General features: G+C 45.8%; 1 protein-coding gene across 1 annotated transcript in view; it reads right to left on the bottom strand.

Annotated features, from left to right (window-relative positions):
- Nucleotides 1-9,540, bottom strand: part of LOC120945793 — an 85,069-nt gene extending 75,529 nt beyond the window's left edge. Inside the window, exons 1-3 of the mRNA XM_040360202.1 lie at nt 9,367-9,540; nt 271-427; nt 80-147 (exon numbers count right to left, since the gene is read on the bottom strand). Coding sequence (XP_040216136.1) covers nt 80-147; nt 271-397 — 195 coding nt within the window. The 5' untranslated portion in view covers nt 398-427; nt 9,367-9,540. The remainder of the gene's footprint in view (nt 1-79; nt 148-270; nt 428-9,366) is intronic.
- Between the last annotated feature and the right edge of the window lie 11,885 nt (nt 9,541-21,425).

Consider the following 21,425-nt stretch of genomic DNA (forward strand, 5'->3'; position numbering starts at 1 on the left):
ACCTTGTCTTGATGACAAATTCAGCAAATAAAAAAGATCTAAAAACAATTGTTTACTTGTATGTTAATTACCACTTTACCTTTAGTGCTAGTAATAGACAATTGTTGCCATTTGGGTCAGAAACTTTCTCTCCTGAACATTTGTCTTCTAGAATGCAATGGCAAAACACAGACATAGTTTAATACTACCGGAAGACCCTTGAAAATGTGTCCACATTTTTCTAGCAATATAATAAAAAAAAAATCTTATTTAATGACCAATAGTGCTTACCTTGACAGAAGCTCAGACCAAACAGTGCAAAAAGCAGGATGACCTTCATTGTACCGATTCCTGATTTCAGCTCAGTGTATGATTGCCTGTACATCTCAGCTCCTCTTTTATACAACATTAAACACATGACCAAGAGCCACGCACACTGATACGTGTCCTAGACATCAAAAAATGTTCATGCTGATGAAACATCCATATTTGTTGGCAGCAGTTAAGAAAACAAACAGTGCTTGCCAAGACTAAATGTAAACATTGAAGACAAAATTACATTTTTGTTTTAATTTTGTTTCCTACCATCTCATCTTCCTGCACATTGTGGCCTTTTTACTTTTTTTTTAAAATTGTATGGTAATATTAAGTTTTAAGAATTTTCTATACCAGGCTAAACCATTTGTCTTGGCAAATTGTCTTGGGCCTTACCATAAGTAAATGATACATTTTAGAAAATGATATGGACAGTTTTTAGTGAAATCCTTCTACCTTGCAGTCTTTACATAGTTATGATCAGCAATGCACCTCACCATTCTCACCAGCATCAACTTGTATTTGCAAATGTGTGCTAACATAGTGTTGAGCGGAATACGCCATATTCGATTTCGCGATATATCACGAATATATAGCCGAATATTCGTGAAATATTCACTAAAATCGAATATTCGTGATATTTTATAAAAAAAAAAAAAAAATTGAGAAATTTCGCTAATGCGAATGCGAAATTGATTGCGAAATTTTGACAACTGTGGTAGGAGAACTCTGATTGGCTCTGATGCAAAAGAAGGGCGGAGAAAGTATTCACGAATATTCGGAAATCGAATATTGGTGATATTTTATCGAAATTTCGCTAATGCGAATGCGAAATTGATTGCGAGATTTTGACAACTCTGATTGGCTCTGATGCAAAAGAAGGGCGGAGAAAGTATTCGCGAATATTCGGAAATCGAATATTGGTGATATTTTATCGAAATTTCGCTAATGCGAATGCGAAATTGATTGCGAGATTTTGACAACTGTGGTAGGAGAACTCTGATTGGCTCTGATGCAAAAGAAGGGTGGAGAAAGTATTCGCGAATATTCGGAAATCGAATATTCGCGATTGCGAATATTCGACAACTTAAAAGGATCGCCTCAGCTTAGCTACTCGGCCCAGGGTCTCTAATCATACCAGCAATGCTTTTAGACGTCGATAGGATGTGATCTGTTTTAAAAATAAATTAGAAAAAATACGAATATTCGGAATCGCGAATATTGGCCGCGAAATTCGAGTTATTCGCGAATATTCGAATATGCCATATTCGTAACGAATATTCGAAATGCGAATATTCGTGAGCAACACTACTAACTAAACCCCTGTTTTTAACGCAAACTGTTAGACAGGTTCATTTCATTGGTGCTTCTACTATGGAGACTCTCAAAAATGTATAGCGTTAGGACTGCGGATCATTATGGGGTGTCTTGTCGTGGCCCCCCACAGATTACACGTGTATTTGCAAATGTGTGCTAATTGAACCCCTGTTTTTAAACGTAAACTTTTAGACAGGTTAGTTGGTAGCAGGCTGGCTGGTGAGTTGAGCTGGGAATTTTTATTTAGTTTTGTTTTACATGTGTTGCCCTTCCATGTGTTCCTTGCTGTGAAGGCCAGTTATAGGTGGGGCAGTGGCCATTTGTTTGTACTGTTTGACTTAGAGCATCTACATTTTTTAAATGAATAGGATATAAAATAATGTGACATAGAAAAACTAAAAGACAATGAAAAACTACATAAACACACATCCAAAACACTAAGAATACCAAAACACTGTAAACCAAAGTCAGTTTCAATCCTTTTTTATTTTTTTTATTTTTTTATTAAGTGTATTTTGTGCGTGTACTCGAGATAGGAGCTGTGTTGCCAACCGTCCGTTAAATTACGGACAGTCCGTAATTTGAGCCTGTTTTCGGGCTGTCCGTTAAAGTCCGTTTATGGGCAGCAGTGCCCGTAAAAATGATGGCTGCGCCGGTTTACCCCTAACCAAGAAGGCCGACCGGGCTTCAGCGGCTCTGGATGACTACCCAGCAGGCTGTGCGTGCGTTTCCTGGAAGGTCGTACGGGCTGTGTGTACAGTATGGCGGTGTGCAGGAAGGAGGAAGTGTTTTTCATGTTAGGAAAGCTGGGGTGTGTGCGGCCAGCGGGGGTCGGTGAGCGGGTCCCCGGCATCCCGTGTGCTGGAAGGAGGGAGCCGGGGCGCCTAGCAATGTGCTGACTGAATGCCACATGTCCGCCCGGCGCCATGGATGTCCTTCTTTCGCAGGAAAGGTAAGCTGAGAACCCCCCTCCCCCGGGGACCGGCACTGTCATGGTCAGCCCTCCTCTATGGAGGAAGAGGACCTGTCCCGTGTACTCCTTCTATAACACCGAGGTGTGAGGTGGGTGGGCCCCGCTCCTGTCATTGCATCCTACAGTATGGTGGAGAGAGAGATGAGCTTTCTATGGGTGGAGGAGAGGACGATGAATGAGAGGGCTCGAGGGCTGGGGGGGGTGAAGGGGGTCACATGCCTGATGTCGGTGGCTGCCTTGCCATGTGGAGAAATAAGGCACAGGAGGAGGACACTGCCTGTCAGGACTGGGGGGGGGGGTGAAGCCGTGAAGGGGGTCACATACCTTGCCCTGTGGAGAAATGGGACACAGCAGAAGGAGGACACTGCCTAGCTGTCACACAGATGTGCCTGTGGACTGGAGGGGCACAGAAGGATACTGAAGGGGAGCAGAGAAGGAACCTACCACATCTGCAGTCTCTGTCCTCCCCCCTCCTGTAACATGTCCACAGTCTCTGTCCTCCCCCCCCTCCTGTACCATGTCCGCAGTCTCTGTCCTCTCCCTCCTGTACCACATCTGCAGTCTCTGTCCTCCCCCTCCTGTACCACGTCCGCAGTCTCTGTCCTCCCCCTCCTGTACCACGTCCGCAGTCTCTGTCCTCCCCCTCCTGTACCATGTCCGCAGTCTCTGTCCTCCCCCCTCCTGTACCATGTCAGCAGTCTCTGTCCTCCCCCCTCCTGTACCATGTCAGCAGTCTCTGTCCTCCCCCCTCCTGTACCATGTCAGCAGTCTCTGTCCTCCCCCCTCCTGTACCATGTCCGCAGTCTCTGTCCTCCCCCTCCTGTACCATGTCCGCAGTCTCTGTCCTCCCCCCTCCTGTACCATGTCCGCAGTCTCTGTCCTCCCCCATCCTGTACCATGTCCGCAGTCTCTGTCCTCCCCCCTCCTGTACCATGTCCATAGTCTCTGTCCTCCCCACTCCTGTACCATGTCAGCAGTCTCTGTCCTCCCCCTCCTGTACCATGTCAGCAGTCTCTGTCCTCCCCCTCCTGTACCATGTCAGCAGTCTCTGTCCTCCCCCTCCTGTACCATGTCAGCAGTCTCTGTCCTCCCCCTCCTGTACCATGTCAGCAGTCTCTGTCCTCCCCCTCCTGTACCATGTCAGCAGTCTCTGTCCTCCCCCTCCTGTACCATGTCAGCAGTCTCTGTCCTCCCCCTCCTGTACCATGTCCGCAGCCTCTGTCCTCTCCCTCCTGTACCATATCCGCAGTCTCTGTCCTCTCCCTCCTGTACCATGTCGGCAGCCTCTGTCCTCTCCCTCCTGTACCATGTCCGCAGCCTCTGTCCACCTCTTGTATCATGTCTGCAGTCTCTAAAGGGGGAGTCTGGAGAGGAGTCAAGTGTGGGAACGCTGCCTGACTGGACCCTGCACGGCGCACCTAAGAGGTCGAGGACAGTGCCGCCAGGCCAGTCTGGGGGGGGGGGTTGCTGGTGTAAGGGGGAGTGAATGCAATAATGTTAGGGGGCATTGATACAAAGCTTCCCATTTATATTAGTACCCCCCCTTACATTAGTGTATTCACGCTGCGGAAGGTGGTCTCTAATTTTAGGTACTTTTTTTGCAGTGTCAGTAAAAAATTGGTGCCGTTCGCAAATGTTTGGCATCCTGACAGTAAATTTCATTTCAGGGGGTTGGCAACGCTGGAGAGGAGCCGGACTGCAGGAGTTGGGAGTAGGCAGGCCTCCCCAGAGGCAATCTGCCACCTTTCTCAATGCCCCGGGTGGCAATGGCGGGTGTGTGAGGGGGTCCTCCCACACAGCCCGCCCTACCTGCTCCGCTTTGAAGCCCAACAGGGCAGAGGGACTCCCTATAAGGGAGTGAGAGGATTTGCCTGCTCAACCAGCCCCGTTAGTCCTTCGCCTCTCTTTTTTAGAGACCGCGTGGTCAAAGAGCGTGCATGTTAACCAAATTTCGAGTGCGTGTAAGTGTGGTTTTTTTTTGTGGGAGGGGGGTGGGCGTACTAAGCGCAGGCTGAGACCACCAAACTCAATTCACATGTAGCCGAGACCGGGATCCGAACCCCTAGCTGCAGAGGTGAATGGCTTGTCAGCGCAGTGCCAATCGCGTTGAGCCACCACAGCTCCCTAAACCAAAGTCAGTTAACCTGATAGGTGAGAATGATAAGCAGACTACCAAAACCAACTAACTAAGCTAACTATATACAGATGGCAGGGTAAGACTTAAGAGTTGTCGTCAGTATCAGAGCCAGGGCCATGCACTGAAGATCAAGCCAAAAGAAGCAAAAAACAAGTCAGGACAGAAAGAGGGTACACAGTAGCAAGTTTATACAGGTTGTCAAATGGTCAGGATCGGAAACAGAGTAAGAGGTCATGAGGCACACAAATCAAGTACACACAGGCAGAACACCAAGCAAGATAGGCAGTGGCATCGCTAGGGGGGTGGGGTGTGGCCTGCACCTGGGGGAGTGGTGGTTTATCCTAAAGGGGAGTCTGCACTAAAGGAGGGGGGGGTTTATCTTGCATGGGGGTCTGCACTTATCGGGGGTCTGCACTGACAGAGGGGGGGGGTTATTCTGAAGGGGGGCAGCACTTATTGGGGGGGTTTATCCTGAGGATGTTTGCACTTATTGGGGGTTATCCTGAAGGGGGTCTGCACTGATGGAGGTAGGTTTATCCTGAGGGGGGTCTGCACTTATTGAGGATGGTTTATCCTGAGGGGGGTCTGCTCTGCACTGATAGAGGGGGGGTTTATCCTGAGGGGGGCTGCACTGATAACGGGGGAATTTTCCCTGAGGGGGGTCTGTACTGGTTTAAAGGGGGTTACCTTGAGGGGGGTCTGCATTGATGGAGGGGGGGGGGGGGTTCCTGAGGGGCTGTCTGTACTAATGGATGGAGTGTTCATAGTGAGGGGGGTCTGTACTGATGGAGTGGGTGGTTTGTCGCCATAATGTCACTGATCGCTGCCATTGGGAAAGGGAGTAACCGCTCCAGGTGGATGTACTTGATAATCAATCACATAAACCAAGGGTGCCGGCAATACATGAAGCAAAAATAGAGAAAAAAGTATTTGGACAGCCCTACTCCAAAAAAAAAAACTTTTGGTTGCCTTTATTAATAAAAATTGGATAAAAGCACTACAAGCCAAAGCAAGAAAAGGATACATAGCCAACGGTTTCACACGAACGCTTAGTCATAGCTAACATACATAAAAATGCACTTCAAATATATACCTTTACCCCAAAAAAATCATGTGATCAGAATAGCAAATGGTAAGTTGGTGATTGAAAAAAAATTGATGATTGGGACCACGTGTGTATGGTCAAAAAGTGTGAAACCATTGCAAATAATAAAAACAATTAAAGATGTCAGTGTTGAATCAAAGAATGCGAGTGTGTTGCGACCAGTGTAAACGTGCTTACACATAAATATTATATGTAGTGTGAAAATAAATATAAACTCATTGAAAGTGAACAAGGAGTGAAGATTTCACATTTCGGATTAATATATGTAGAGAAAATTTCATAGTAAAAAAAAAAAAAAAGAAAAAAACTTTAGAGCGTGATGAAAGTGAAAATATAAATGATCAAAATGTGCCCATCAAAGGGCAAAATAATCCTGTGGTGAAAATAAGACCATATATGAATATGTGCAGAAGTGTCTATATGAAAAATCAATAAAATAAATAATTAACGTGTGTATACATATAGACATTTACCAAATAGTATAAACATGTGGAATATGAATTTGTGACATGTTGTGGTACTAGCAGTGGCGGCTGGTGTTCAAAATATTTTGGGGGGCGCAAACTGAAAAATTTAACTTTTAGTACTGCAGGGCTGTAAATAGCCATTTATCAGGTGATTATGTACCATTACTGCTAGTTAACACTATGCCCGTCAATTGCAGCCTCACTGTGCCCATTATGAGGGGGTTTCCTCCATCCCTGTGCCAAATACCCGGGTCTGTACACCGGCGGTGCCCATTATGAGGGGTTCCCACCATCCCTGTACTGAGTTCCTGGGTTTGTACACCTACTGTGCCCATTATGCACAGTCCCACCATCCATGTGAAGAGTTCCTGTCTCTGTACACCTATGGTGCCCATTATGCAGGGTTCCCACCATCCCTGTACTGAGTTCCTGGGTCTGTACACTGCTGTGCCCATTATGCAGGGTTCCCACCATCCCTGTGCAGAGTTCCTGGGTCTGTACACCTATGGTGCCCATTATGAGGGTTCCTTCCACCATCCCTGTACTGAGTTCCCGGGTCTGTACACCTACTGTGCCTATTATGAGGGTTCCTCCCACCATCCCTGTACACCTACTGTGCCTATTATGAGGGGTTCCCACCATCCCTGTGCAGAGTTCCTGGGTCTGTACACCTATGGTACCCATTATGAGGGGTTCCCACCATCCCTGTACTGAGTTCCTGGGTCTGTACACTATTGTGCCCATTATGCAGGGTTCCCACCATCCCTGTACACCTGCTGTGCCCATTATGAGGGGTTCCCACCATCCCTGGGTCTGTACACCTACTGTGCCCATTGTGATGGGTTCCTGCTATCCCTGTGCCAAGTTCCCAGGTCTGTAACCTGATGTGCCTATTATGATGGGTTCCCACCATCCCTGTGGCAAGTTCCCAGGTCTGTAACCTGATGTGCCCATTATGGTGGTTCCCACCATCCCTGTAACGATTTCCCGGGTCTGTTAGCTAATGTGCCCATTATGAAGGGTTCCCACCATCCCTATGCTGAGTTCTTCTTTATAAGTGTGGTCTCAGATCTGGGCATTCCTCTTTAGGGGTCCAATCACTGACAGACACCCTCTCCTTTCCACATTACTTTTTATCTCTTCCAAACTGTTGAGCAGACCAGTACATTCTGCACTCATTTAAGGTGGCCATAGAATAGTGGATTAATGTCATTCCTACAGCCACCTTAAAATGATTGCAGAAAATGTTCTGATCTGTTAAACAGCTTGGAAGAGATACAAAGTAATGGAAAGGAAAGGGTGTCAGGCAGTGATTGGAATGGTCAGATCTGAAACCCAAGGCTGCAGGATATGAGCAGTAGTGTTGAGCAGAATACGCCATATTCGATTTCGCGATATATCTCGAATATATAGTCGAATATTCGAGATATATTCGCTAAATTCGAATATTCGTGATATTTTATCGAAATGAAATGATTGCGAATTTTCGCTATTGCGAATGCGAAAATAATTGCGAAATTTCGATAACTGCGGTAGGAGCACTCTGATTGGCTCAGAATATTCTTGATATTTTTTCGAAATTTCGCAAAATGCGAATGCGTTATTTACTGCGCAATTTCGACAAATGCTGTAGGAGCACTCTGATTGGCTCAGAATATTCGTGATATTTTATCGAAATTTCGCAAAATGCGAATGCGATATTGATGGCGAAATTTCGACAACAGCGCTAGGAGCACTCTGATTGGCTCAGAATATTCTTGATATTTTACAATACAAAATAATTGCGAATATTCGGCAAATGCGGAAGGAGCACTCTGATTGGCTCAGAATATTCTTGATATTTTACAATACAAAATAATTGCGAATATTCGGCAAATGCGGAAGGAGCACTCTGATTGGCTCAGAATATTCTTGATATTTTACAATACAAAATAATTGCGAATATTCGGCAAATGCGGAAGGAGCACTCTGATTGGCTCAGAATATTCTTGATATTTTACAATACAAAATAATTGCGAATATTCGGCAAATGCGGAAGGAGCACTCTGATTGGCTCAGAATATTCGTGATATTTTACAATAGAAAATAAAAAGTGTTTTGCATTGGTGGTGATTCTTTACTCTATCCATCTGTCACAGCCGTTTGTCAATCAAACACCTTGAAGATTGAACACGTTCATGCTGCATGCTTTGGACTTTTTTTCACTTCACATATCAAAGACATTTTTATGAAAGATTATTTTTCTATTATTGGGACTATATTTCTTTATATATTTGTTTCACTGTGTATTTCACAAGTTATTTGCGCTTGCTTATTTTATAATTTGCCCACATGTCTTGTCACTAGACATATTTTTTATTCTTGTAGAGCGACTCCATTTTCTGTCTTGTATTAATTTATGTTGTATAACATTTTTGAGTTGCTGCTGTATTCTCCCCTTTTTTTAAGGTATGCGCAATTTTTTCCTTCTTACAAAAAAAAATAATATCAAACATACAAATATTCATAACAGAAACATACACAAAGCCCCCCCCCCCCTTTTGCATCAGAGACAATCAGAGTTCTCCTACCACAGTTATCGAAAATTCGCAATAATTTTCGCATTCGCATTAGCGAAAATTCGCAATTTTTTTTTTTTATATTCGGCAACATAAAAGGATCGCCTCAGCTTAGCTACTCGGCCCAGGGTCTCTAATCATACCAGCAATGCTTTTAGACGTCGATAGGATGTGATCTGTTTTAAAAATAAAATTGAAAAAATGCGAATATTCGGAATAGCGAATAATCACAGCGAAATTCGAAATATATCGCGAATACTCGAATATGCCATATTCGAGCCGAATATTCGCAATACGAATATTCGTGAGCAACACTAATGAGCAGTGAATATCAAATCTATGCAAATGGAGATAGTGAAGGGGGAGGGAGATTAGTGTGATAGGGAAGGTGTACAGATGTGCATTACATGGAGAGAGGTGAAGTAAAGTTGGAGATTAAAATGCTGCTGTACAGTCACTCAGGATACAGTGATAATAGCCCCTTCTGCCCCCTCCAATCCTGGCATGTAGTGTACCTGGAGATTTCTGCATGCACTGCTGGATGCCGAGTCTGTGTCACAGGGAGATGAATGGAGGGCTGCTTCTCCGCTGCTTCTCTGCTCCCTGTCTGCCCTGAGCAGTTCTTCTTCTGCTGGTGTTTCCCTCTCACTTACTGAACGAGACAGGCAGCCTGCGAGCCAATGACGCTGCAGGTCTGATTAAAGCCCCACCCTATGGACCCAATCAATTACAAAGCACTGGAAACCTAATGCTAGAGGCAGGGGCGGACTGACAACTCATGGGGCCCCTGGGCAATAGGAGATCCTGGGGCCCCCTGTCCCCACCCATGTGTTCCCACCCACACAAATCCCCACCTACATATTGCACTGCCCACACTACATGCGTTTGTCACAGAATTTTTCTGCACTATTCAAAATAAATGTTTATTATAGAATATAAAGAAAAATAAACTTACATTAAACAAAGTGCAACAATGGTACATTTTCAATATTTTTTTTAAATAACTAACATGTCATACTTACCTCCACTGTGCATCTCATTTTGCACAGTGTGGCCCCCCGAACCTCGACTTCTGTGGTCCACCGGTGGCTCTTGTGGCTCCTCCCTGCATCAGATAACCCCCTAGGAGAAACGTTTTCCCGGGGGGTTACCTTGCGGGCGCGCTCCCGAGTACAGCATTTGCGTCTATAGACGCATGTTTACATACATGTGCTAGTCCTACATAAAGCTTTTCATATAGAGCGTGTGTGGGGATCATGGGTGTGCTTGAATTTTTTTTTATTATTTTTATTTACTTTACATAATTTTCACTGACCACCAATGTAAGGAGCATTCTTCCCACTGATCACCAATGTAAGAAACATTCTTCCCACTGATCACCAATGTAAGGGACATTCTTCCCACTGATCACCAATGTAAGGAGCATTCTTCCCACTGACCACCAATGTAAGGAACATTCTTCCCACTGATCACCAATGTAAGGAGCATTCTTCCCACTGACCACCAATGTAAGGAGCATTCTTCCCACTGACCACCAATGTAAGGAGCATTCTTCCCACTGACCACCAATGTAAGGAGCATTCTTCCCACAGATCACCAATGTAAGGAGCATTCTTCCCACAGATCACCAATGTAAGGGACATTCTTCCCACTGACCACCAATGTAAGGGACATTCTTCCCACTGACCACCAATGTAAGGGACATTCTTCCCACTGACCACCAATGTAAGAAACATTCTTCCCACTGATCACCAATGCAAAGGAACATTCTTCCCACTGATCACCAATGTAAGGAACATTCTTCCCACTGATCACCAATGTAAGGGACATTCTTCCCAATTTTTGTTTATTAAAAGTCTTGCAAACAAAAAGCATAAAATCACTATAAGATATACATAAATATACACATATTTACATAAATGAAAATAAATATAGCAAATCTGCCCTCAAACAAAAGACTTTACAGCAAAGCAAAAATCATGTAATCACTGGGAAAATAAACCTTAATACAAACTCACACCACTACACCAGACAAACCTGCAAGGCCAAAAAACAAACCCGCACCCATTATGGATGCAGCCCTTCTAAGAAACATCCAACACCATGCATCTACCTATTTCTACCTCAATTACCCGCCGGCACGTTACCATATCGGTTTCAAAAAGTACCGCAACTCCGCTGCAGGGCTCAGCCACAAGAGACCAAAAGGAGGGACCGCATCTCCACTCCCTTTTTGCCAGATGGACATCGGCCAAAGTATGGAGCCAGGTCTCTTGCAAAAATAAAATCTCAGCAGCAAACTCACTAAGCAAAAATAAGGCCATATCACAAGCTCTTGCAGATTTAATGCTGGCGACATTAATGGTCGCCACCTTTATCGGAGAGGGAACTGCCATCAGGATGATTGGGGTAGTCGTTTCTTGACCTTCACCATACTCTCATCACCAGAAACCGCTCTCTTCAAACTACGCGACTCCCCCTCATCCATAGATGAAAAAGAGGAAGACAAAGACTCACCCGACAACCCAGAAAAGGTGTTACCAAGGGGAACCCCTCCTGGATCCGACTCTGAGGAAGAGACGACCGGTTTTCTAGTCTTTCTCTTCTTTTTTTTTCCTTCCTCCTGATCTTCTCCCACCCCTCCTCATCCGAATCCCCATCAACAGGATGTGAGACATGGGGTATGGACACCCTTCCATCAGCCCCTCCCCCATCCAGCACCCCCACATTCCCCTGACCACACTTGCGCTGCCGAGGGGCAGGGACTGGAGGCTGAGTGGGAAGATCCGCTAAACCTGCCCCCCCAGCAGCCTCCGCCAGTCTGGAGGATCTACGAATAGATGGATTAGGGAGAGGAGGGACAGATTTAGGGACCACATCTCTAGGGGGAACAGAAACAGATGTCACAGACACAGAAGGGACAGACTCAGGGACCACATCACTAGGGGGAACAGAAACAGATGTCACAGACACAGAAGGGACAATATCAGGGACCACATCACTGGGGGGAACAGAAACAGATGTCACAGACACAGGAGGGACAACAAGAGTTTCAGTGGCCTCGTCCTCCTTATCCAGCCTCTGCAGCTCAGCCTCCAACCCTGGCAGGTTATGTAATGCCTCCGGGCATTGACTGTAGGGGTGACCAAGTTTTTGGCACAAATTGCACCGAATATCAGTACAGTCTTTAGCCAAATGGCCCAGCTCCTGGCACAAAGAACATTTCTTACGGGTGGAGGTGGAGGCAAAGTGGCCCTTGTCACCACATTTATTGCACACTTTAGGCTGACCCTGGTAAAAAATGGTCAGCCTGTCCCTCCCCAGAAAGGCTGAACAGGGCAGATGTTGAACAACATTTCCCTGCACCCCCAATTTTAGTGACACTGTCCAGGCCCCTGTCCATATCCCATGCTGATCAAGGACCTTCCGCAGTGGAGCGAGGACCTCACCATGTCGGCGTAACCATACTATCAAATCAGCCTCTGGGATGGATTCATTACGCACGAAGATCGTCACTGATTTTATTAGAGGCTGCCTGGAAACTACCTTTGGCATCCAACCATTCCACTGCGGAAGGTCCCTGCGCCCCCTAAAACGTTCCCAAAACAAATCAAGACCCTCAGGCTTTAGAAAGGATAAATCAAATTCAGAACTCCCAACGGGACAAATCAATGCAAAAATGTCTGCGACTTTAAATCCCATTTCCAGGATTAACTCTGCCACCCTCCCCCTTACTGGTGGGGTCCCCTCCCCCTCCCACTTCAACTGGACAACATTTCTCCGCTTATACCCACCAACCATCCCCCACTAAAACCCCCCAAATTGTGACCACCAACATTTGCACCATTCCCCCCACCCTCCTTGGTGCGATTCCCCAAAACTGCTGCATAGCTGCCGGTGTTCACAGACCTCCCCGCAGAGGGTCCAGTTGTGCGTTTGACAGATGATTGCACAGATGAGTCATTTTTAACCCCTTCACCACCATCCACCACATCCATTGCTTCATCAATACTATTACGGTCATTATTTCCTGGCACATTCATAGTTCCTGCCGTGTCCACATTCACAGCTGTGCCCACACACACTTCACCTCCAGGCAGACTCTTCTCCATCAGGACAGCATTATCAGATAAGCAACATTGTTCTAATCCAACAACAGGTAAATCAGTGCAGGAGACTTCCATCGCTGCTTCCACTCCACTTGCTGCACTGTGCTGCTCCCCTCCCCCACCTGCATCAGGCAGCCCAGGTGATGTTGAAACAGGCTCTTTGGAGCTGGCAGCCATCTTGGTTGTAGAACCACATATCCCAGCAGTCACAACAGAATCCATTTGCGGGGCGCATGATGTAGATCCATCCATACTGCTCTGGTGACACCTCTGCCAAGGGTTTTCCCTTCATATCTGCAGAGGATTTCTCCACAGCAGAAATACCACTCACTTTAGCCGGGACACCACTCACTACAGCCGGAGGGGCAGACATGTTGGAAGGAGGCTGCACAGTACACTGGGATTTCTCCACCAGTGCCGGTCTGCGACCCCTCTGCGACTCCACAGCGACTTCTGATGCTTCACCAGCAGACCTGTCTGCCCTTAGGGGTGACTCCATCTGCTGGATGAACCGTAAGGTGCCATGTTGACCCTCAACCCCCTGGCTGGTTGCCGCTGGCGATTCCCCAGCCTGACATGGGGGGAGAGGCGCAGAGGCAGATGGACCCGGGTTGTCTGTAACCTGTGACTGCTGCTGATCCACAAAGGTCTGGTTGGCAAATCTCTTCTCATTTTGAAATTTTTCAGCAAAAGCTCCACTTTTATCTTTTAACTTCTCCAACAGTAAAGATTGTTTCTTCACTTTCTCCTCCATCTCTTGTAGCTCAGGCTTCATGGCCGAACGGTTCTTACTCCAGGCCTGGAAGTACTTGGTTTTGAAGTTTTTATGTTCAGCTTTCAAACATTTAAGTTTCTCCTCTGCTCTTCCGATCGCCCGAAAACGATCGATGACCTTTTGTCTGAATACCTCCGTATTCTCACCAGGGCCTGGACCCACAGTCAGATCCTGCACCACCACCTCCTCCTCCTCACTAGGCCCCGTATCATCAGGGGGATCCGTCCCAGGGCCTCCCCCAGGATCAGGCATTGTTCCTGGGCCAAGCTAGCAGGCAAGGCCCAGGCTTGAAAAAGGTTGGTTCTCCCAGAGAGCTCCTTGGGTGTGTCCTCCTCCTCCTTCCCACTGACCACCAATGTAAGAAACATTCTTCCCACTGATCACCAATGTAAGAAACATTCTTCCCGCTGATCACCAATGTAAGGAACATTCTTCCCACCAGGGCTTTTTTTCAGGGGGAACTTGGGGGAACTCAGTTCCACCACCTCTGGCTCAGACCCTTTGGTGCCTGCTCACTACAATTACTTGTAAACACAGAAGTCTGGTTTCTGTGTTTACAAGTGACCGCTCTGCACTCTGTGTGTAATCCCCTGAACTCTGCATTCTGTATGTAATGCAATCCAGGTATTTAATGCCCCTTAAGACCCTTTTACTGTTTGTGAAATATGAACGGGGTCGTGGTTGAGTTCCTGCACCTATTTTCAGAGAAAAAAAGCTCTGCTTCCCACTGATCACCAATGTAAGAAACATTCTTCTCACTGACCATCAATGTAAGGAGCATTCTTTCCACTGATTACCAATGTATGGCCTCGTACACACGACCAAGAAACTCGGCGGGCGAAACACATCGTTTTCCTCGTCGAGTTCTTGTTAGGCTTGTCGCGGAACTCGTCGAGCCAATTTTCTTCATTCCCGTCGAGGAAAAAGAGAACATGCTCTCTTTTTGGCTCGACGAGTTCCTCAACAGTTTCCTCACTGAAAAATGTACACACGACCGGTTTCCTCGGCAAAGAAAATCTCCCACCAAGTTTCTTGATGGATACTGCCGAGGAAACCGGTCGTGTGTACGAGGCCTAAGGAACATTCTTCTCACTGACCACCAATGTAAGGAAAATTCTTCTCACTGACCACCAATGTAAGGAACATTCTTCCCACTGACCACCAATGTAAGGGACATTCTTCTCACGCATCACCAATGTAAGGAACATTCTTTCTGCTGACTACCAATGTAAGGAACATTCTTTCTGCTGACCACCAATGTAACAAACATTATTCTCACTGACCACCAATTTAAGGAACAATCTTTCTGCTGAGCAATAATGTAAGGAACATTCTTCTCGCTGATGGTTCTATCCGCTGAAGGGTACAGATATCAGTGTTAGGGAAAAGCACTCAGTGTATAGATGTCAGTGTAACACATAAATTCTATTCCCTATATATAACTCACATCTATACACTGATTGCTTTTCCCTAACACTAATATCTGTATACTGAGAGCTATTCCTTATATACAACACTGATATATATGTACACTTTGTGGCACTAATGAGCTTGTTGCACAAATCACTTTATTTATGATATCTATTCTATGATATCTATTTATTGAATCCATATTGAGCACTATATATGATTGGCTGCTTCTGCTTAGCACACACGCACAATTGCACATGATGAAGTCATCATCATGTGCGATTGTGCGTGTGTGCCAGGCCTAAGTAGAAGCAAACAGCCAATCAAATATAGTGCTCAATATGGATTCAATAAATATGCATAGCCATCGATATCATGAATAAAGTGTGATTTGGGCAACAGCAGGTACTGTGCCCATCAAACGCCGCCACTGTGCCCATCAAACGCAGCCACTGTGCCCATCAAACGCAGCCACTGTGCCCTCAAACGCAGCCACTGTGCCCATCAAACGCTGCCACTGTGCCCATCAAACGCCGCCACTGTGCCCATCAAACGCCGCCACTGTGGCCATCAAACGCAGCCACTGTGCCCATCAAACGCAGCCAATGTGCCATCAAATGCAGCCACTGTGCCCATCAAATGCCGCCACTGTGGCCATCAAACGCAGCCACTGTGCCCATCAAATGCAGCCACTGTGCCCATCAAATGCAGCCACTGTGCCCATCAAACGCCGCCACTGTGCTCATCAAACGCCGCCACTGTGCCATCAAACGCAGTCACTGTGCCCATCAAACGCAGCCACTGTGCCAATCAAACTCCGCTACTGTGCCATCAAACACAGCCACTGTGCCAATCAAACGCCACCACTGTGCCCATCAAACACAGCCACTGTGCCCATCAAACGCAGCCACTGTGCCCAAACGACGCCTAAGCAGAAGCAAACAGCCAATCAAATATAGTGCTCAATATGGATTCAATAAATATGCATAGCCATTGATATCATGAATAAAGTGTGATTTGGGCAACAGCAGGTACTGTGCCCATCAAATGCCGCCACTGTGCCATCAAACGGAGCCACTGTGCCCATCAAACGCAGCCACTGTGCCCATCAAACGCAGCCACTGTGCCCTCAAACGCAGCCACTGTGCCATCAAACGCAGCCACTGTGTCCATCAAACGCGGCCACTGTGCCCATCAAACGCAGCCACTGTGCCATCAAACGCTGCCACTGTGCCATCAAACACTGCCACTGTGCCATCAAACGCCGCAACTGTGCCATCAAACGCCGCAACTGTGCCCTCAAACGCAGCCACTGTGCCAAACGCCGCCACTGTGCCCAACAAACGCCGCCACTGTGCCCAACAAACGCCGCCACTGTGCCCATCAAACGCAGCCACTGTGCCCATCAAACGCAGCCACTGTGCCCTCAAACGCAGCCACTGTGCCCTCAAACGCAGCCACTGTGCCATCAAACGCAGCCACTGTGCCATCAAACGCAGCCACTGTGTCCATCAAACGCAGCCACTGTGCCCATCAAATGCTGCCACTGTGCCCATCAAACGCCGCCACTGTGCCCATCAAACGCCGCCACTGTGGCCATCAAACGCAGCCACTGTGCCCATCAAACGCAGCCAATGTGCCATCAAATGCAGCCACTGTGCCCATCAAATGCCGCCACTGTGGCCATCAAACGCAGCCACTGTGCCCATCAAATGCAGCCACTGTGCCCATCAAATGCAGCCACTGTGCCCATCAAACACCGCCACTGTGCTCATCAAACGCCGCCACTGTGCCATCAAACGCAGTCACTGTGCCCATCAAACGCAGCCACTGTGCCAATCAAACTCCGCTACTGTGCCATCAAACACAGCCACTGTGCCAATCAAACGCCACCACTGTGCCCATCAAACACAGCCACTGTGCCCATCAAACGCAGCCACTGTGCCCAAACGACGCCTAAGCAGAAGCAAACAGCCAATCACCACCTGTAAGGAGGTCGGTAACCTCATAGTTTCTCTGGTGGCTCCCTTTTGATACTTTCTTTTTTTTTTCTATGGGGATTAATTGGTGTACAAGACATACGGAACTCTTTTTGCACTATATTTGATAGACGGACACTGGAGTCGGATAGAAGAGGGGGGCGAGTATACATGCCTATGGTTCTGAATACCTTTATGTAAAGCTAAAGACAAAGACAAAGAACAGAAATATTACAGCAACCTTAAACTGTGATAAATGAAACATCAAAAGACGTAACGGTAAAAGTATCGGTAAAAGCATCGGTAAAAGCATTATATACACTGCAGGTAATCAGACTACAGAGCCAGGAAAACCCGTAGAAGGAGGTCCTAGAGATATACGGGCGCTGGAGACGGGCAGGAGAGGGGAGGTCAGTACATGAGCCGGGTGCCCCAAATAGCTCCAAGTCAAAGCCAAAGAGAAGAAATACTATAACAACTTTAGATTGTGATATAAGAAACATCAAAAAGTTTTTTGCAGTACACACCTATCACATGTGCAAACGGTTTTCCCTCAGAACCTCTCTAAAGTGACGTAGTTACAACTCAGGCGCAAGGATGACCACAAGGGGAAAAATAGTGAAAGGTGGGGCAATCCCAAAGGTACCCCGTTTAAGTCAAAGCCCAGGCCCAATGTGTAAATTTGTGACCCATGGGACAAACGGTGATAACCAGCACATAGAAAAACCATCGACTGGCAGAGCAGGCCAAGCAGAAAAAGAAAAGAAAAAAGATAAGAAAAAAGGGCCAGCTAATACCTTGGCGGACTCAGAAATACTCGCAGAATCACTCCTAGAGAGCAGAACAGACCAAGATAGTGAAACAGACAAAGAAACAGTTTTAGACCAGAGAAATAAGGAAGAAACGCAGGATATGACACTTTTGCCAACAAAAAGGGAAATGGAAGGAATGTTCGCTGCTTTAGAAAGATCTCTCAAAACGCAAATGGAAAAAATGGAGAGAAATATGGGGCATATATTGGAAAGAGTGGAAGAAGTGGAGAAAAAAGTTGACCACAATGTAACCTCACTTAAAAAACTAGAAGATGAAATAAAAGCATTAAAAATAAACCAACGAGAACAGGCGTATAAATTAGAAGATCAAGAGAACAGAGACAGAAGGAAGAACATAAGAATACGCGGAGTTCCAGAAACGACACAGGTTGAGGACCTCCCAGAAATAATAAGAAAAATCTGTAATCCAATATTAGAGAGAGAAACAACTTCCTCGCTCAGAATAGAACGAGCACACAGGATAAGACGTCCTAGGGAGAGAGCACAGGACTACCCAAGGGACATTATTGTGCGTTTTGAAAGTTGGGAAGAGAAAAACCAGCTATGGAGAAAATTGAGAGGGAAGTCGCTGTTAGAATATGATCAACATAATATTCAAATTTATCAAGATCTGTCACAAGAGACGTTAAAACGAAGAAGAAGCTTAAAACCATTGCTAGGTGTCTTGCAGGAGCATGATATTCAGTATAATTGGGGATTCCCAGCGTGCCTAATAGGCAGGACAAATGGTGTTTCGGCAAGACTGAGGTTTTTGGAGGAAACACCAGAATTTTGTCATAGTTTAGGCATCCCAACACCAAAAAATTATTAGTGTTGACCGGTAGAGGAGGGGGGGAATGGTGGGGGGGGGTTGTGGGTGGGAGGGAGATGGGGAGGGTCAAGATAGTAAACTATCGGAGTGGGACTGGGGAGAGGGGAGACCCAGAGAGTGCTTCTTCACCAGTTCCCCAGTATAGGGGGATAGGAGACCGGGCTAAAATAGAACTCCACCTCAGCCTGAGGAGCAAAAGAGCGCCAGGAGCGCCAAATAGAAAAAGCTCTAAAAATGACCAGAAGGTCAGGGATCGATGGGGGGGGGGAGGAGAAAGCCCCAAATGAAGAACAAGGGGGTAAGGTACTGGTGGAGGGGGGGAGGGAGAAGGGAGGGGAAGGAGGAGTTTGGGTAGGAAGGGAGAGGGGAGGATTAGGGAGGGGGGGGAAAGGGATTTAGATCTGTGTGTCATGCAGTAGGAAAGAACATATATACCCAAGAAAGCGGGAAAAAAAAAAAAAAAAAACTATGACAAACATAAATTTCTTAACATACAATGTAAGAGGTCTCAGTTGCCCTGAAAAAAGGCATATGGTACTAAGAGAAGTTGAAAGGTATTCCGCTGAAATAGTTTTCCTGCAAGAGACGCACATAACGTTGGATTCTAATGTCAGATTGTATTCTCGGGCAGTTCCCATTTGGTACTATGGGGACTCCCCAAAGAAGAGAGCTAAGGGGGTTGCCATAGGAATAGGGAAGAATATCTCTTTTACAGTAGAAGATAGGAAGGTAGACCCGGATGGTCGTTATTTGTTCCTAAAAGGAGTACTCCAAGGGAAAAAATACACGTTAGCAAATATATACTGCCCAAACAGTCAACCACATAAATACCTGAGGGGGATTTTGAATGCTTTAATGGACTTTAAATCAGGACATGTAATATTAGCAGGAGACTTCAATCTCTCAATGGACTATCAACTGGATAGCACATCCGGGGCTCAGAGGCGAAATACTAAACAGCTTAGAATATTAAGAAAAAAAATGTATAGCTACTGTTTAATAGACCCCTGGAGGATTATATATCCAAATAAAAGAGACTATACCTATTACTCTTCCGTGCACGGAACATACTCAAGACTGGACTATATAATGGTAGACCACGAGTTATTGGAAGAGGTAGTTAAAACTTCAATAGGTGTATCTACAATCTCAGATCACGCCCCTGTAATAGTGGAAATTAGATTCAAAGAAATAGAGCAAAGAAAAGGATCATGGAACTTAAACGAAGAACTTATAGAGGATATAGAGGTAAACAACACAGTGAGAACGGATTTGGATCAATACTTCACCTTTAATAATACACCTGAAGTAAGGGTAGCTACCGTATGGGAGGCCCATAAGGCATACATCAGAGGGAAACTAATCTCAATAGGAGCAGGGAAAAAAAAGATAAGGAAATTAAACATGAAAAAATTAACAACTGAGCTATTTGAACTGGAACAAATGCATAAAGAGCGAGGAGAAAATGAAATATATCAAGAAATTATAGTAAAGAGGACCCAGCTTAGAGATCTGATGAAGGTTGAAACAAGAGACATATTCAAAAATGTTAGAAAGGAGAGGTATAAATGGGGGAACAAACCAGGGAAACATTTAGCCAGAATATCTAGGGAAAAAAAAAAAAAAACTACATCGAAAAAATAAAAAACCAAGACGGCCTTATGAAATATAAGACGTCCGAAATAGCGGAATCCTTTCGGACTTTTTATAGTTCTTTATATTCAATAAGAACCAAGGAAACCCAAGAGCAAGAAAAGATGAGAAAAAGGAAAATCAGGGAATACTTAGAAGAAGTGAAACTACCTAAAATTTCCCAAAATGACATTGAATCCTTAGAGGCCCCAATAACCCAAGAAGAGATATACAAAGCCTTCCGGGAAACACCGTGTGGGAAGAGCCCAGGCCCCGATGGCTTGCCGATCAAATATTACAAAACATTTGGAGAACTCTTGGTCCCAGAGATGTGTAACTATTTTAACAAAATAGGAGAGGAAGAGGAAATAAGAAAAGAATCTCTTTTGGCAAATATTTCTATTATCCCTAAAACGGGAAAAGATGGAACGTTGTGTTCCAGCTATCGTCCAATAGCATTGTTAAACGCAGACCTGAAAGTATACGCGAAAATATTAGCAACTAGGATAAAAAGTTTAATGCCGCAATTAATAAACTCAGATCAGGCGGGCTTTGTAGCAGGCAGAGAAGGAAGAGATAATAGTATAAGGACCCTGTTACTGTTACAACGAGATCCAAAAAAGAAACCCCCAGTCGTACTCATGTCCTTAGATGCCGAAAAAGCATTTGACAGAGTCGACTGGGGGTTTATGATGGAAACTTTACAAAATATAGGCCTGGGACCAAGGTTCATGAAATGGGTAAAGAACTTGTATAGCCACCCAACGGCAAGGGTGAAGGTCAATGGGAGTGTGTCGTCTGTGTTCAACATGGAAAACGGAACCAGACAGGGGTGCCCGCTCTCACCTCTCCTATATGTAATAGCTTTGGAACCGTTGTTAGCAAGAATCCGGGAAAACCCGGGGATAGGAGGGGTGAGAGTGGGAGATGAAGAACACAAGGTGGCGGCGTATGCGGATGACATACTCCTATATTTGACCAAACCTAGAGTCTCTCTCCCCAATGTCATAAAGGAAATAAAAAGA

The sequence above is a fragment of the Rana temporaria genome, chromosome 7, assembly GCF_905171775.1.
Source record: "Rana temporaria chromosome 7, aRanTem1.1, whole genome shotgun sequence".
Lineage (NCBI taxonomy): Eukaryota > Metazoa > Chordata > Amphibia > Anura > Ranidae > Rana > Rana temporaria.